The following is an 18,939-nucleotide window of genomic DNA, read 5'->3' as shown; positions in this document are numbered from 1 at the left end:
TACGAGGAGAACTTGAAATACTCTTGTTTACTGTTTGGGAGAAAAGTAGAAATGTATGATTGTTTTTCTCTTTGGGAGTTTTTCCCATATGTTGTTCTAGCCGTTTTTTGTTTTGTTTTTTTCCTCTAAATTGTTCTAGCCTTTAAAGGGGAATACAGCCCAAACATTTTTTGAACATTTATGTTTGCTGAACACGCTGAGTGCTTCCCATGGTCTATTTTATTTAATCCTCACAACAACCTTATAAAGCAGACGTTATTGTTGGGCTGTGTTGTGCTTAGTCATGTCGGACTCTTTAGTGACTCCGTGGACTGAAGCCCGCTAGGCTCCTCTGTCCATGGGATTCTCCAGGCAAGAATACTGGAGTAGGTTACTGTTTCCTCTTTCAGGGGATCTTCTCAGACCCAGGGATCAAACCCACGTCTCTAGCATTGCAGATGGATTCTTTACCGTTGAGCCATATTGCTGCCATTTCTTAAATGGGTAAACGAAAGCTCAACAGAGGACTTGGCTCACAGAACCAGTGTGCACTGGAGGGCAGATGTACCGACTGTACAGAGGTGGGGGACCTGTGGCTCTGGGTTCTCCAGTTCTGAGCTGTGCAGGGTGATATGGATGGGCCTGGAGGGCTTGGCTCATTTCTTTGTCTTTCAGATTTTTACAGATTTTTTTCATTTTATCTTCTATATCTTGTTTACACTTTGTTGCTCCTGTTTTCGTCTGAGAAAAATTTCCAGAGAATGACTGACTCTGAAACTTTAGTACATACTCATGCCAAGGAAGGAAGCAGTCATGAGGCAGTCGTGAGCATTCTGAATATAAACCGTGTGACCCAGGCCCTGAACTGGTAAACCCCTTCTCCGGTCCTTGCGTTGTTACTTTGGCACTTTGTCAGCGGTGAGGTGAACAATAAAGTGAATACTGTAGCGCTTAATCATTTTCCTGCTTGTAAATGGGTTCCCATCAAAATTTCCATTCTGAGAAGGGCGTTTTACAGAGCTATTAACACCTTCATTAAGATGTGGTGGATCGATTACAAAATAATTTTAGGCTCACAGAACCTTCACCAGCTCTTCACCTTGAATTTGAAAGTTTGGGTTCTTCCAGTCTAGAAATGGTGGATTACATGGAGGCATTTTTGACATACTTAACACTGCTGTTGTTTATTTTAATTAAATTGTAACAGCCCTTTATTGAATGCTCTTTGTGTCACCGAACATTTGTATCCTTGAGACTTACTTTTGTCATACGTTGACATGGCTCTTGCACTTTCATCTGACAAATGTTCAACAGAGAAATGCCTCTCTTCTTCCCTCTTTTCATTTCTCTTCCTCCTTCCTTCCATCTCTCTCCTCCTCCCTCTTCCTACTTATAAAATTTAAGCACAGAGAAAGTCTTCTCACCGGCCCAGTTAAGTACCATAAGTACCTAATAACACCGCATCTGCTGTTAAGCATATAAATGCAGTGTTCCTAAATGAGGTGATGTTTTACTCAAAAGTAAATTTAATCTGCCTCTGAGGTTTTATCTTTTTCAAAATTCATTTTGCCTTCCAAGAGGGTGTATGTTTTTGGAATTTACTGGGCAGCTGTAAAGCAGAATCTGTTGTGCGCTCTGTGGGGGCTCTTGCCCTGTTCCTTCTTGTCTTGCCTGTGGTCGCTCCATTCTCGTTCATTAGTCTTCTTTTACTTGCTACTCTTTCATTATCCTAGGGATTTCAGATTTCTTAGTCACTCCACTGTTTTACAGACCATGTCAACAGGATGATTTTATCTTATTGATCTCATGTTGACCTCTCAGGCTCTTCAGTGGGCTTTGCCGGAACTTCACTGTTCACTCCTTTGACAAATAACCTTATATCTTGTCATATCTTCTTTCTTCTATTCACCCTTAGATTACTTTTGCCTTTTAACTTGTTTAAAAAAAAAGTTTCTCTCCTGCTAGAAATCAAGAGGCCCCCTGCTGTGGTTATCGGAGGCTCTAGGACTGGTCTTAGGTGTTACACCTTCGGCTCAGCAGACATTTATAAATGCTTGCCATGACGCAGGTGCAGGGTGCATCGTGGGAATTGAGAACCTAAAGACCTAGTCTTTATCTCTTTATCTGCAAAAGGTACTCATGTCTACAGAAGACTGAGGGAGCCACTGGAGTTGACGGTTCCGGGTGTGTCGCCTGGCTGGGCAGTTCCGTCACTGCGAGCGCTTGCACCGTGGCCTCGTGTGGCCTTCTGCTCTCGTACTGTTGGGCCTCTCTGCGTATGTGCAGCTGCACGGCTTTGACTGGCCTTCTTAAAAAGTCCTGTATCTTCTTGGAAGTTGCAAATAAGATCTTTAAAAGTGACATCCTTAACCCTCTGTTTCACAGATCGGGAGACCGGCCTTTGTAGGCTCAGGGACTGCTGTCATGTCACACAGTTGGTGGCAAAGCTGGGCAGGAGCCCCATCTCTGATATCTAGTCCACCATTTTTCTATCCAAGAAGACTGTTGAAAAATTTTCTGATTCCAAATACTTTTGACTAAAGTGTGATTCTTGGTTTCATAAAAAATAAAATCTGGAAGTGTTTCACTGGTAATCACTGAAAATTTTGCAGCTGAAGCCAGTGACGGTCCATCGGGTGCCCCCTGTGTGCGGAGGATGGCCTTGTGCTTTGTGGGCATGAAGGTGTCTCTGATATTGTTTCTCTCCTTAAGGACTGTGAGGTGGAGTGATTTATGAAAACTTAACCTGACCAAAACTTTATTTTTTCTTTCTGCACTCTTTTTTCTTTGGATCTTGTGCCTCATCCCCACTTTTTAAAAAAATCATTTTTTTTCTTTTATTGAGAAATAAATGCCATACGTTGCTGTGTAAGGCTAAGGTATATAGCATGAAGGTTTGATTTACGTATGTGGTGAAATGATTACCATAATAAGACTGGCTAGCATCTATCTTCTCATATAGGTGCAGTAAAAGGAAAGAAAAGAGAAAAGAGGTTTTCATTTTTGCCAGGATTCACTCTCATATACCCTATGACAGTGTTAAGTGGAATCACCGTGCTGTGCATTCCATCACTAGTGCTCTTATCTCACAGCTGGAAGGTTATACCTTTTGACCACTTTCCTCCGGTCCCCTCTCCCCTCACCCTCCACCTCTGGTAATCACAGGTCTGATCTCGTTTTTTCTATGAGTTCAGGTTTTTATTTAAGATTCCTATATAGGTGAGATCATATAGTATTTGTCTTAGAGAAAGACTGACTTCACTTAGCATAATTCCTTCAAGGTTCATCTGAGTGGCAAATAAATTTTTATCTTTTCATTTAGGGCTATTAGACAAACATATACTGATCTGTAACTATGTGCCAGGCATGGGTGTTAAGGATGCGGAGTAAACCCTTTCCTCTAGGGGCATGCTGCCTGGGGGCTGGGGATCTGATGGCATCCTCCATGCACATGCAGTGATTCTCCGCCAGGCCAGTTTGGGTTGCCCCCCCCCCGCCACAGGAGACATCAGGCAAGTCTGAAAACGTTTGTCATTGGCACAACTTGGAGGGATGGGGGGTGGTGTCCTGGGCATCCTGCTGAGTAGAGGCCAGAGATGCCACTCCGCATCCTACAGTCCACAGGACTGCTCTCTTGGCAAAGAATCACACATCTGACCCTAGCGTCAGCAGTGTCAGGGTTGAGAAACCCAGGGATAGGGTGCTAATTGCTATATTCAAAACAGCTTCTGTGGTTTTAGAGTCTTCTGTGCCTGGTACTGCCTGGTGGTGGAGGTGTTGTACTTCATTGTCACTCATAGTTTGGTTTAGAGGTCTGAATTGAGTCCTGTGGACAGGTAAGGGAAGGAGGGGACAGGCACACTGAGCAGAGGGGGTGGTGTGGACAACCCCTGGAGGAGGTGACAGGAGCCCCTGGGGAACTGAAGGCTGTTGTTCATTATGGCTAGAAGTTGAGGGAGGTAAGTCAAGAAAAAGAGGGTGTGGAATAGCAAAGTGGAAGCCAGAGAATGGCGGGCTTTGAATGCTACACTACAGCATTTGGTCCTTATTTAAAGGCTGTAGGAAACCCAGGAGAGGTTTTAAGTTGCTGGTTACATGTTCAGATTTGTCTCTTGGAAGGGTAACTTTGGTGTTCCAATGAGCATTGATTGGAAGGAGACAGCTAGAGCTACGGAGTTGATTTGGGGGCTGTTGCTATCATCGAGTAAGAAATGAGTCAAGGAAGTGACAGCGATGGGAGAATAGCTGAATTTCAGAGATCTTAAGGGGCTCGGATCTGTTGGGACACTGGGGAAGGGAGGAACCAGAGTCCGGTCGTTGATTTCTGCCTTGCGGTGGTATAGACACTACACGTGTTTTATCTTCCCTGAAGGGAGGCATGCAGGTCTCTTCAACAGGAGCTGCAACAGGCAGAGCCCTTGGGGGATGTCTGTCCTTCCCGTCGGCTCCGGATGGTGCAACCGCTTGTGGTACAAAGAGTGACCCTCCCTTTCCAGCACCTCCAGCACACATGGATGGAGAGAGGACAGGGCCAGTGCATAACACCTTATGGAAGGAAGGGAGAATGGAAACAGGAGCCACGGTTTCACATCCTGCTGGAGAGGATAACAGGACCCCTTTTGGTTTTGCTTTGAGAGGCTCTCCTGTCATTGTCCTTTGTGGCCCATCTGGGTGGGGGTATAGTTCATGTCTCAGCTCACATGTCACCTCCTGGGAGAACTTTTCTCTGCGCTCTCAGTGTAGAGTAGGCATCCAGTTCTAATTGTTGTAGCTATTGGCAGGGTGTGCATTATCTGCCATCATCTGGTTCCTTTACTTCTGTTAACTTTTCCTGCTCCTCTTAGCCTGGAATGTCAGGTCACAAGGGTGCGAGGGACCTTGTCTGATGTGTTCACTTTGAATCCTTAATATGTGGAATAATATGTGGCTCCATATATTTTGAAAAAATGAGTGAATGAAGGAGAGAGGTGTAGAATGCTGAGGGAGAAATAGGCTTTTAGTAAAAACATTTTTTGGTGGAGGAGAGGAAGATGAATTTGGTCATGGGTATGATGCGTTTTTTTGGAATGTTTAAGTACAGATGTCCAATAGGCCACTAAACATGAACCCAGGAAGGAGATTATAATAAAGGCAGCTAGTGTTTCTCAAGCACTTCTTTTGTGCCAGACTGTGTTCTGAGCCCTTGGTATGGTGGAGTGGTGGATCTCCAGAGGCAGAAGTTGAAGTGGGAAAAGCAGAGTGTGCATGAGAAGAAAGACAGGGACGCAGTTCTGGGGAGACACCAGTATATAAGTGGTGAGCAGAGAAAGAGGCTTCTCGCAGAAGGAGCAACCCAGAGGCAGGGGAACCCTGGGAGAATGTGGTATCTAGACACCCAGGGAAGAAGGAGGAGAAATTACTGGATGTCTCTGAGAGATTTAAAGGGTGTCCGCAGCCTTTGGCATCAAAGAAATGATGCTGGGAAGAGTTGTTTCTGGAAACCCCAGGGAAAGAGAGGTTGAGGGTTTGAGAATTTAAAGATGGTAGTGGTGGGAATCCACCTACTAATGGAGGAGACACTGGAAACTCCAGTTCAATCCCCGGGACAGGAAGATCCCCTGGAGAAGGGAATGGCAACCCACTCCAGTATTCTTGCCTGGAGAATCCCATGGGCAGAGGAGCCTGGTGGGCTGCAGTCCACAGGGTCGCAAAGAGTCCGACACAACTGAGCAGGCATGCACAGCAGTGGGAAAGGGCTCGCAGAGAGGTGGAGTCTGAACATGCAGTCAGGGGAGAGGTTGTTACTCAGTGGTTCCTGGGGAGGTGAGGGTTGATGGCAGCTCGAGTTGGGGAGGCATATCTTTTAGACGGTTTCTTTTTACTTCCCCCGAATGTTCTGATTTTTCTTGTTCTGTCATTTTCCTGGTAGAACCTTACTGGCCGCAGTGTTGCCTGCTTGGTTAGGATCTGCTGGGGCCTAACTGCCTACAGTTACTGACTCAGCTGCCATCAGCCACGAGGGCAAGGGTTCTACAGGCAGTTTCTTTACTATAAACTACTTTGGCCAGGATCACCTGTTATTTTTGTATTTTCTTAAGTTCCTGTGACTTCACGTGGTTGCACTTCCATTCACTTTCACTTAACCTGGTTGCAGGAAAGCCATCTTTCATAGATAACGCAGGCTGTTGGCAGTTGAAATGGCTCAGTAATATCCAAAACTGGACATTTAATAGATTTAACTTTGTTTAAGAATTTAAAAATTTGCATAAACTAACTCCCCTCTTCCGCTCCTACCAAGGGATGGAAATTAGGTTTCCAATTGGAAAAGTAAAGACGGTATTTTTATTTTAAAATTTCATTTATTTATTTATTTTGGGCTGTGTTGGGTCTTTGTTGCTGTACGCAGGCTTTCTCTAGTTGCAAAGAGCAGTCTTCTCATTCTGGTGGCTTCTCTTGTTGCGGAGCATGGGCTCTGGGGCCTGCAGGCTTAGTTGTCCTGTGGTATGTGAAATCTTAGTTCCAGGGCCAGAGATCAAACTCATGTCGCCTGCCATGGCAGGCGTATTCTTAACCACTGGACCACCAGGGAAGTACCAAGATAGTGTTTTTAGAATGCTCTGTTCAAATGCGAAGTATACCTTAGTTTTCTGATACATTGATTCTAAAATGTTTTATCTTGCTTGAGGTTTTCTGAATTTCTATCTGACTTTAACATGCCTATAGGTATTAGAATGAACTAATACAGAAAATTAAGTATTTTTTCTCTTTGTTGCCTTTGAAAGGAACATTTGAACATATGCCTACATTTGATAGACATAATTTATTTGAAAAGTTTTATCATAGATGCTGGATCTTAAGAAGTCCTTTTCTTTTGATAATCTGTTTTAAAAAAATGTGAACAAATTATATGATAGTGTGAGAAATCTACAGGCATGATTATCTGGAGGTGTTAATACTAACCTTCCCTGATAGCCGAGTTGGTGAAGAATCCGCCTGCAATGCGGGAGACCCCTGTTCAATTCCTGGGTCAGGAAGATCCCCTGGATGAGGGATAGGCTACCCACTCCAGTATTCTTGGGCTTCCGTTGTGGCACAGCTGGTAAAGAATCTGCCTGCAATAGGGGAGACCTGGGTTTGATCCCTGGTTTGGGAAGCTTCCCTGGAGAAGGGAACAGCTACCCCCTCCAGTATTCTGGCATGGAGAATTCCATGGACTGTATAATCCATGGGGTTGCAAAGAGTCAGACACGACTGAGTGCCTTTCACTTTAACTTAATTCATCAAAAGGAAGAGTTAATGCTGCCAGCAAAGTTAACAGCATGTTTAGTGGGGGTGTCTGAACCAGACATTTGATTTTTACTGAGACAAAGTGAAATGTAGATCCTGGAAGGACAGGGTTAGAGGAGAGATGTAGGTGGACGAACCCACACAAGGCACTTGGATTTTCAGAAACAGCATCAAGTATGTGATTGATACAAAGGCATTGAGCTTCTTCAAAGATGAAACCTTTTGGTATTTCTCAGCTTTTTGTTGTGTGGACTTCTTTATATTCTTAAAATTCACTGAAGACTCCAAAGGCCTTTTGTTTATAAAGATTATATTGATTTTTACTGTATTAGAAGTTAAAACTGAAAATTTTAACATATTAACTCATTTAAAAAGACCAATAAGGGGAGCTCAACTGGGTGCTTTGTGATGACCTACAGGGGTGGGGTGGGGATTGGGAAGTGGAGGGAGGTCCATTAGGGAGGGGATATGTGTATATACATAGCTGACTTGTAAAAATCCATGTAAAAAACCAAGAGGAAAATGGGGAAAATATCAATAAGAAAATTATTCATGCTTATGTAAATAACTTATTTTTTATGAGAAATAACTATGTAAAAAGATTAAGAAAAATGGCATTGCAGTGCCTTTTTTCCAGTCTCATTAATACCTGACTTAATCGAAGACAGCTAGATTGTCAAATCTGCTTCTGCATCCAGTCTGCCATTTGAAATATTGTACTTTAAATCATGAGAGAGAGAGAGTAAGAATTATATCTTAGTATTTCTAAGAAAATAATTTTGAGCTCTTTGACCCCTGAAAGGGTTTCAGGCTTCCTGGGATGGAAATGGGCTTGGCCCTAGACTGTGCCTCAGGAATCACTGAGCTACACTTTGCGTTTCTTGAGGGTAGAGACCATTGCTTTGGTTTCCTTTTTTTGGCTCCTTAGGTCCTAGTAAAGTATTCTTTATGTTGACACCTCAGATGTGTTTACTGACACAACTCACCCCTATAAAATTCCAGGGGAAGGAACCATCCGGTGAATTGGGATTGAGCTTCCGCTTCAAAATGCCTTTCCCCTTGATTAGTCATGCTGTAAGAAGATCCATCACAATCCTTTAACTCAGCAGCCACAGAGGTGCCCCAGACTCTTTCCACTGTCTGACGAGTTTGTAGACTGGTTACACATCAAGATGAGTAGTGCAGGGAAACAATATCCCCTTTTCCGCACAGCAAGTTCTAGGAAGTCTTGGAGGTTGCTGGGAGAAAGAAGCGAGAATTGTTTTCTAGAAAAAGAACGGGAAAGTCGGTGGAAATCTTAGGGGGCCGTGCTGGCATGTGGGATCCACTCTGCTCTCCAGGAAGAGAGAGCATATGCGTTCCTCCAGTTCGCGTTTTCTGCACCAAGGCAGTGGCAGGTGGCCTGCAGAGTGAGTGGGAAGCCATAACCAACACTCTGAGTAACAGTGTTTCCATTTGCCAAATGCTGTGTTACTGTTCTCCAGGCCTATAGTAGAAATATGCAAACTTAGACTGAAAAATATGCATACTGTTAGTGTTAGTTTTTAGACTTTTGAAAAAATATAGGTAAACAATATCAAAAGGTATTTTTAAAGTCATGTGGCAAATTTTGCATAAAACAAATACCTGTACAACTTACAGAGTTTGTATTGGAGCAGATTTATTGATCAGCTACTTCAGGACATATCTTCACACATATAGTAGCATAAACATAGTTGCTTTTGTATTTGACTTGCAAAGAAATGAAAGCAAAAGCATTTTAAAACAGCGTGATTTTGTCTGCTTTATCTGAATGAATTGGTGGCGTTTTCTAACTGCTTGCTTCTCGGGCGCATAAGTCATCGTGGTACGTTCTTACTAATAGTCTCTGAACTTCTTTCCCTGTCCTTTTCTTCCGGGCCGTTTATTCCTGCCTTTAGCGCTTCAGCATGGAAGGGATCTCAAATGTCATTCAGAATGGCCTCCGCCACACCTTTGGAAATTCAGGTGGAGAGAAACAGGTGCTCAGTTATCGTTATTTTCCTCATTCTCTGCTTTTTCATTCGCTGTGTAAGTTAAGGTCCTGAAAGCTGGCAGTCTCACTAATTTACTAAGACTATTGCTTAAGAGAGAAATGAAAGTTCGTTATATTTACAGCCTTGATAAAGCATAGTATTTCCCTTTAGGAAAAAGCGTTTTTTCAAACTGGACAATAAATGCATTCTTAATACATGCTTTAGAGCTCTACTTTCCACTCTTACTTTTAAACAAGTAGATATGAATGTATTGATTTAATGAATTGCATGCATAGAATATATAGTTGTGAAAATAACTAAACTAGAATATGCCACTGTAATTCTGAACGTTAAAGAAACGAGATCTCATCTGGGGGGAAAGAAAGCCAGATATTGGTATCATTTAGACTATAGTTCTAGGTCAAACTGTCTAGAATTTACCTACTTTTAAATGAAATTCATGTGTTTTTAAGATGTATCATGTGGTCAGTCAACTCCATTGTCCCCAAATGAGGCATGAGAGATTATTAGTATAAAATCACACATGGATAGAAATATATAGTAAAATGTGTAATGTTATTTATAGTGTTAGTTATATTAACTTTTTTTTTAATATAATGACTTAAGGAATGTCACGAACATAGGAAACACATCTATATTGAGTGTGCTTAGTATTACCTTTCACAATTGAAACCTTCACATTAAAAAGAAAACTCTTCTTTACTTTTTAAGTGAAGATTGGGAAAGTGTGCAGAGTATATATAGCTTGTAGGCGGTTTATCAGAGTAAGACATTTGAGCCTAGGCTTTTACTGCAGATAGTTTTGTTTTGCTCGAGAAGAGAAATAATCGACTTTAAATAATTCTTCACGCTGACATTTGCAACTCAGAAGTGGGCTCCATTAAGGGATGGTTGATTTTTTTTGTTTGTTTTAATTCGAATGCCTCGCACCTCTCTCAAACCCACAAAATAGCAGAATACCTTCCAAACTGACCCAGCATGTGGGAGTAGGGCAGGAAGGCCTGAAAGTATGGTCAGACAGCATGCATGCCAACATGTGGCCTCCTGGTCCTCCTTCAAGTGGCTTGACTTGCACGCTATTAGTGATGCCCCAGAAGGACATGTTTCTGGCTTCCTCTGTATTCTTTACAAAGAAACGTTTTCAGTTATACAACCCTGGCATCACCTTGGAGAGGCCTACACCAAAAAGATGGTGGAAATTAAGTTTCTTAAATATTGACTAATTCATTGTAAGCAGTTATTGTTAAGCAGTTCTGTTTTGTTTTTTGATTATGCATGGGATAAAATTGATCAAAGAGGATTAGGAATAGAGCTGAGAGTCAGGACTGGGGCTAAATAATGGGTGCACCTGGAGATTCCAAGTTAAAAAATACAAACTAGATCTCTAGATAAACACATGCAGAATACATTGAGCTATACATTTTTTTTTGGTGGGGTGGTCAGAAGAGAATCTGGACAGTGATTTTTAGATTATGCTGTCATGGGACATAGTTACAGAACATTAGTGATACTTGTGAGCCTTGAGATAGTGAACCAGATAGTTTGTCTCGATATCAGACATGAATTTTCATTATTCATTAGGCCCATCTCTCCTTTCACTTTTCTCTTTTCCTTGAATACCTTTATGCATTTATAACTACTTACACAATAATTTAAAATAACAGTAATACATCTCTAAAATTACTTGAGTTTTCCTTTTTTAGCTGTTGGAGAAAGCTGGAATGCGTTTTTAAAATTGTCAAGTTACCCATGTGACTGTATTGTTCAACCAGGAAAAAATGGTCTGAAACAGAATCATTTAACTGCTAGGAACTATTTTGTTATGCAGAATGGTTATGTAGTTGCGTTTAAATTATCATTTCAAAAATGTGTTGAAATATGCAAGGAGAATGTTAGATAAGACTTCACTTTAAAATGAACAAATTGGGCAGATCACCCTCCCACACCTCCTTCTGTGAAATTTTCAGTAACTGAAAGGAGAAAAAGTAGATATTTATGTAAACAATGGGCTTGTATGAAATAGAGGTGGGTAAAAAAAGTGAGCTCTGGCTGAGATAGTAAGATACCTGTGTTCATTGTTAAAGTGGCTCATGTTTCATGTTATAAAACAAACCTTCTAGTAACTATATCACATTTTTACAGAGAAGGGAATGCAGATTCAAGTGACTTTTTTTTTTAACTTGGCAGTACTTGACAACAGTCATTCCTTATGAGAAAAAAAATGGACCGCCATCTGTTGAAGATCTTCAGATATTAACAAAAAGTAAGCAAAGATGAAACCAAACTGTTACCTTATTTACTTTTGCTGATTCTGAACAGTTATTTTAATTGTTGCTGCTGTTTTATTTTGTCAATTTAGGGTAGCGTATGATGGATCTCATCATTTATTCTTTCGAGAAGGAAAACGTAAATGGCTGTGACGTTAAATCCAACTCTCACTCTAGAGCTGATTTGTATTTTTCCTGTTTTTCTTAACTTTTGAAACATTTACAAGCTGAACTTTTTTGGGGAAAAAAATGTAACTTAATTTTCCATCACCTATGGTATGTTTAAGAATATTCAGTAAAATAAGTGCTTCATGGATCTTATATTAATATGACTGACAGTATCTCAGTAGGAACGACTTAGAAGTGCAGCCTAAAACACTCCTTTCTTAGGAACCCAGAGACGAAGGTAGGTAGTCACAGGCAGAAAATAAACTGATAATAATATTTTAAGTACCTATTCACTAAGCAAGCATTTACTGAAGGCCTACCCTGGGCCATGCGGTTCTGGGCACTTGGGGTACTTCAGTGAACAAAGCAGACAAAAATACTCCACCTTCAGTGGGCTTGCATTTTAAAATAATTTGTTAGACTTAAGAGACATTCACTGTAATGTGTGTCTATAATAGCTATAAATGAGCCCTAAATTCTGGTTCTGTCCCTGTTATTTACAGGCATTTCTGTTGGTCACAGTGAAAAATTAGGATTAACATATTTGCTCTATTTATCTCATAGTAAATAGATTATGTATAATTTGGTACAAGTCAATCACTTGGCCTTGTTTTTCTTGAAAGGATTGAATTTGCTCACCTATTAGGTTTTTTCTAATCATAAATGTTCGTGGTGACTGTAAATTAAAGAGGGAGCCATATGAGAGAACATCACATGAGTGGATATTAATGATGATCTGGATTTTGGAACTTAGGGCTATGGAGGCATAGGTAGAGGGAGCTTGAGGAAAGAAGTGTGTGATTTGCAAGCAGCCTGCCTACTAACTGAAGCTTTTTTTTTTTAGAATTAATGAATTTTTCATTGGAATTTTAGGATTGACATATTCTTTACTTTGAACAAAACTTCAAAACATTTCAAGCTTCTGTGATGCCAGTCTGTCTAAAAGAAATCACGGATTACGTGGGCGGCCAGTCCTCTATGTTTCAGGAAGAAGTTACAAGTGTCCAAGGCCACATAGCAGGGATTCCCTGGTGGTCCAGTGGTTAAGACTCTGTGCTTCCATTAGGAGAGTGGCTAATTACAGAGCCACCTCTTGTAATTCCCAGTCTACTGTGCTTTTGGTGTGTGATTTTATGTAGAACTGAAAATAAATCTAAAATATGATTGAAAACAGAAATACTGAACATAAGTATTTCTCTAAGAAGGGAACAGAAATACTACCTAGAAGCCAGGAATACTGAGAAATCTCAGCTTCTCAGATCAAGGACAAGCACATACTTGGCCAAACCAAAGTCCACATAATTCCCACATCAAAATGCCCTAGGCACAGAGTCTTAGATGATGTCTTTGTAAACTGACACAACTTGGAATTTGGGGTGAGCGAGCGTATGTACAGTGTGTGAATGAGTATCCAAGTTAATTTACTATATACTATATCAATATAGTAGATGGAAGGATGACCTTTACTATGAACGTTTAAAAGAGTTTGTCTCTTGAAAATTTGGGGGAGAATCTGAGCCTCTGCCGTTCCTACCTGTAGATATACTGTAGGGGAAGCCCTGTGGAGACAATCAGTGTTTAGATATGTAGCCTTCCTCATAAAAGCTATTGGAGGTGCAGTAATAGTTGTGATAAGAATTAGAACATTGTTAGTTATGGGGGTAATGATGGTCATGCTTACATAATGTGCATTATGTGCCAGACACTACTTGAAGTCCTTCAGGTCTAAATTGGTAACTTCATACTCACAATAACCCTGGGAGACAAGTCTAATTATTATTCTCCCTTCACAGATGAGGAACTGGGTGGTTAAGTCACTTGCTCACAGTCCCACTGCTAGGAAGTGGCCGAGCCAGGCTTTAAACCCAGGAAGGCTGACTTGACAGTTGCCCTGGGTTGTCTTGTCATACATCTGGGGGAGAACAGTGAGGATGCTCCGGAGAGGGTCTGAGTTAGCAGTCACTGAGTTGGCAGTATTCTTCGTGGGTTTATCTGAACCCAGGTGGTCTACATGCTTTTTATCCACTATGATAGTATCTGTGTCTTCTGTTATGTCTTTGCTTAGAGATCAAATTGTCAAGGATTCTCTTTAGAATAAGGCTGACTCACCCAGGTCCCTCTGTCATTTTAAGGAGCAGGCAGCCTGGCAGGGTGCTGGCTTTATGGAAGTCTGTTCTTCATTTTATTCTTTTCTTTAAAAGTTTCTGAGAAGGCTGACAGATAATGCTCCTTGGATAGTGCAGCTAACTCTTCATTTTTTCTAAGAGTTTCTTCAGCTCAGGAGACCTGAGCACTGAGGTTCTCCTTCCCAGAGCTCATAGAAGCGCACATTTTGGTAACTTGCTTGCCAGTATTTATGAAGACAAAACTGAGCCTCTGTGTAATAAACCCAGTTCCTCTTTCCTGCCTCAGTGTTTAGAAATTTTAAATCAAGGGAATAGCTCTCAGGTAGCTGCAATGTTCTTACCTGAATGAGGACTTATTCAGCTATAATAAATTCTTGTCCATTTGCAGTTGTAGTCTTTCATCCAGAAGATAATCAATTTGCATGAATTGGTTATACCATGTAATTAAGACTAAGGCTAGAATGAGAGAGATTGTCTGAATTTGAAATCATTGTTTTCTTTTTCCTTTTATAGTTCTTCATGCCATGAAAGAGGATAGTGAAAAAGTTCCAAGCTTGTTAACAGACTATATACTGAAAGGTGAGTTTTTTTTCTTTTTTCTTTTTTTAAGATTTTTACTTCATATTGGGGTAAAAAGGTGAGTTTTAGAATAGTGTATGTGCAGTAGTTGGGAAGTTTTGATTAGTCAATAAATGTATCATCTTGCTAATAGATTAAAAAGTAACTTCTAAATGTGCAACTTTTCTTTATTGTATTTTGCAGCATGAGGATAGATATGTAACTTACTTATGCTCCCAACATTATAAAGCATGGTTATATAAAATTTAGTTTTTGAGGTCCTGGGCCGGAAATAATTTTCACAGCTAAATTATAAACATCGAGGAAGGCAGTGGAGGAAATATTATGGAGATATTGCCATAATTATGTGAGTCTTGGGTGTTAACACTGGGAGGATTTGAGAAAGGTGGCCTCTGCCATCTTGGGGACAATAGAAGGAGAAGGACAGATGAAAGCTGGAACATTCAGATCAGTTAACCATCTCAAAGGGACTGTGGACGGGACTGGGTAAGGGACAGGGCAGGTAGGGGGAAAGAGAAAAAGAATGGATGTGCACAAACTGAGGGCAGTGAAGAATGAACCGTAGACCTTACGAAAGGTCAGGATCACACAGGATGGGAACAGTGATGAGGCAAAGAAGATTGTGTGAGACTTAAATGACATCACCTACTTTGCCGAGGAAAGAACAAAATTTGGATAATAGAGGGACTGAAGATCTTACTTAATTCTCGGCAAAGCTAATGCTTTTGAACGGGATGATTTCTTTGAAAGTACGTTTTCCAGGTGGCAGATTTTCAGGGCAGCGTAGGCTGCACCCTGTGGTGCTTGGTCCAAGTCGGAGAGCAGTGCTCTCCTCGGGTCCTGCTTTTCTTCTCTGGGTTCTCACTCTTCTCCATCAGGAGCTGCTCACTGAACAGGAGTTGTTCAGCAACTCAGACGGGACTGTTCCTCAATCACAGCTTGATAGAGGAGGCACTAGCACAAAGTGAACAGTGCATAAGGATCACGGGTTAACAGGGGGCTTAGGAAAGACTAAATTGACACAATCGTGTTGTTAAGTAAGCCGTGTTTTCTGATGGAGGGCTTTCTCTTCCTGTTGCGTTCTCAATTTTCTGAAAACAAAAGCCTGACCTCTCTGTCTGCTTTTGTGTTGTGCTAGCACTGGCATGAAAGCTGGATCGCTCTGAGGTTTGTTCTTTATAGACGTGAATCAGGAATGAGATGCGCATAAAGAACATGTCTTAAGTTTCAATTGGAGTGGGTTGCTCGGGTACTGCCGTGAGAGCCAGGGATAGAACCAGCTTCCCAAACACTCTAGCTATTTTATCATCAAACTTCACGGGAGAATTGTGTGACCCAGAGAGCAGAGCGCTCTGGGGTGGGGGTTGGGGGGTAAGTGATTTTTACTTTTTTCCCTGAAAACCCAGGACTGTAACTGTGACCCTGCCCTGCCTCAAGCTTCCCCTCCACCCCAGTGCCCCCTGTCCCGGTGACCCAGTTGCCCGCCCCACCTGCCAGCCCACCTCTAGGTAAACTGTACCAGCCGCTGACAAGCTGCTTGTGTGCGTGTGTTGTGGTCTTGGCTTTGTATCGTAAGGACTGGGTGGAGAAAGAGCTGGGGTTCAGACTAAGGAGTGACTTGATAGCCCAAGAAAATGAAGACGGGAGGGTAACACACTCAGAGGTGTTTACGTGCTTGGGAAGGTGAGCATAGAAGGCGATTCGAAATGCTCTTTCCACCTATTCTGGAAATCCACAGCCAGTTAGTGATTTCTCTTCCTTGGGGATCAGTAGAACACTTTACTTGGGAAGGGGGTATTGTTTAAGGGAGAACTCTTCATCCCTGTTCTTGGTGGGACTTTCTCCCGGTTTTTAACGCCGGTGACTACGGGTTGTGTGTCTATGTGTTTGTGTGTGTGTCGCTTGGTCATGTCTGTTCAAGGGAAAACTCTTCATCCCCTTTCTTGGCGGGACTTTCTCCTTGTTTTTAACGCTGGTGACTATGGGTTGCGTGTGTGTGCGTGTGCGTGCGTGAGTCGCTTGGTCGTGTCTGACTCTTTGTGACCCAATGGACTGTAGCCCATCAGGCGCCTCTGTCCATGGGGATTCTCCAGGCAAGAATACTGGAGTGGGTGGCCATGCCCTCCTCCAGGGGATCTTCCTGACCCAGGGATCGAACCCAGGTCTTTCATGTTCCCTGCATTGGCAGGTGGGTTCTTTACCCATAGCCACCTGGGAAGCCTGGCTGCCTACATATACCACCTTAATTTCAATGCGAAGGTGACAAGTGAAAGAAGGCAGAAAAGTGGCGTCATTTGACCTAAGATGGGGTGGATGCTACGGGCTATTAAGCTGCTCTTTCTCAGCACTGCTTAATCACGCCACTGCAGCCTGCTCTATCCCAGCCCTCAACAGCTGTACCAAAGGCTAGTGTAGCTCTGGTTGCCACTGTGCTGATCTAAGATAGGAAGAAAGTGGTATGCAGAAACTTGCTTCCTTCTTTGACTTCACCAGTGAGCTGTCTGCTGTGTTACAAGCCTCCAAGGCTATTATAGGTTTGTATCTCTAAGTAGTACCCTGAGAGACATGACTTCTTGGCATCTCATTTCTGGACAATTCTAATCAGTGTGTCTTCAGAAAACTTCGTTGTTGGGTATAGCCTTTGATACCTTAAAAAAAAATGCTACTATAGATACCTGTTAATGTTTAGTTTTGTTTAATGGTGTTTTTTATATACATATAGAATGTATATAAAATGCATATACATATAAATTATATATATATACATCTTATGTAATGTATACAGAATATGCATTTCTATTCAAAAGTTTTTTTTTCTTCCTCCTCCTCTAGTTCTGTGTCCTACATAGGGCAGCATCACTTCAGGAACAGCTTTATCCTTCGTGGGCAACAAGCTACAATTCCTATAGCATTATTCTGAAAGCTGGCTACTATTACCTTCCTGCTATCGGAAACTCAGGACACTTGAACTTGGGTTTGTGATTCAGTATTACTAGATCATGCCTTCTCTAATTCTTTGTATCTTGAACTGAGAGAACCATGGCACTATTTTGGATTCTAGAGGTTTTTTTTGTTAAATACTAACAATTATGAACTCTTCTCTGGCTCTGTAGAGTAAGGGGGAGTGACGTTCACTGTGCACACGCAGCTATATTTTTCATTAACGGACAGAACGTCTGAGTTTTTACGGCTTTCTAGATCTAAGCTGCACTCACTCAAGAGCTAGATTAAAGCATTGAGATTTATACTGTAGCTCTTATTTGGTGATGGCAAGAACCAACACTAATTTTTTTTTTTTAATAAGAGAACTGTCAGTATAAACATTACCTACCAGTATTGTCCAGAGAGACTGAAACCTGGGATTTTTGGAAGAAGGGAAACCATAATATACATTATCTTGGCTTAATACTTTGTCAAAATCAAAACACCTGGAGATGGTCGATTTTAGGGCTTGCTGCGTGTCTCACCATTGTTTAAGTTTTAACCATTAAGCTGACATTCACTTTCAGAATCTTGTATTGTTCAACCTTAGAGGTTTCCATTTTTCATTTCACATGTCTGTGAAGAAGTGTCCTTAAAAGTGTCCTTGGTATCTTTTAAGGTGCTTAAACCGTATGCTGCAGCAGTGCCCGTTCCCTGTTACTACTGTATTTTATTCATGCCTGTGTTTTCCTAAAGCACTAATTCTAGGAACAGCTACTCATGGATCCATCCCTAGTCATGAAACACCTTTGCCAGTTCCAATCAAGTCAATTCCATTTAATAAATGTTGGAAAAAAAAGTAGCATACATTTGAGAATTTTGAGTTTTTTTCTTTAAACTTTTCTTCCCTTATCCATGCTGGATTCCTCCCCTTGCTATTCCACACACTGTCTTATCACAGAGCATGAGCTTGTAATAGCCTCATGCTTAGTGGGGGTGGTGTGGCGGGGGAGGGGCATTTTACAGATAGTGATAAGCTACTGTGGAATGACAGAAGTCTCGTCTTTTCCTGGGTCTGTGAAACATTCCTGACAGCCTCTTCCCATCACCAACATGAATGTAAGTAGAGTCTAATTAGCCATCGGACACTTCAGATCCCACTTAAAACATTTGTTGAGTGTACAGAGCCCACTGTGTTCCTCACTCTGCTCAGTAAAACATGAAGACGGCAACAGGTCAGTTTGGAGTTTGGTGCCAGCATAGCATGTCAGCCTTTCTCTAGGGCTTTGTGGAAGTGGAGATGGTTCCGTGTTTTATTCATGTCTTCATAGTGAATGTGAACAGTTTGTCCCATGCTCTGGAACTGATGAAGATTCTTACCAATAAAATTGTCTTATACAAGGGGGCATACTAAATAGCAAAAGAGCTGTCTTCTGAAGCCACTCAACGACATTCTGTTTATAGTTCCTTCTTAAGTTGATGCATCTGAACTGTATGAAAAGAATGCTGTTTTTTCCGATCAACTCAAAGTCCCTTTTTAATGAGGACTCCCTGATTTTGCTTGGTAACCTCATTATTCCTCAGCAGTAAACCCTAGAGTTCCCACTGCAGCTCTTT

General features: G+C 41.6%; 1 protein-coding gene across 2 annotated transcripts in view; it reads left to right on the top strand.

The window, feature by feature from the left end:
• The window catches only part of FEZ2 (fasciculation and elongation protein zeta 2), a 43,734-nt gene extending 25,552 nt beyond the window's left edge, over nt 1–18,182 (top strand). The window contains exons 6-9 of one of the 2 annotated variants that reach the window (XM_052648466.1): nt 9,165–9,245; nt 11,448–11,523; nt 14,335–14,400; nt 17,233–18,182. In XM_052648466.1, coding sequence (XP_052504426.1) covers nt 9,165–9,245; nt 11,448–11,523; nt 14,335–14,400; nt 17,233–17,249 — 240 coding nt within the window. In that variant the 3' untranslated portion in view covers nt 17,250–18,182. The remainder of the gene's footprint in view (nt 1–9,164; nt 9,246–11,447; nt 11,524–14,334; nt 14,401–17,232) is intronic. The other variant, XM_052648467.1, reaches the window with a different exon arrangement.
• Nucleotides 18,183–18,939: the final 757 nt, after the last annotated feature.

Source organism: Budorcas taxicolor, chromosome 11 (genome assembly GCF_023091745.1).
Source record: "Budorcas taxicolor isolate Tak-1 chromosome 11, Takin1.1, whole genome shotgun sequence".
NCBI lineage: Eukaryota > Metazoa > Chordata > Mammalia > Artiodactyla > Bovidae > Budorcas > Budorcas taxicolor.
The sequence above is the reverse complement of the archived record's forward strand: the minus strand, read 5'-3'. Positions and strand labels throughout refer to the sequence as shown.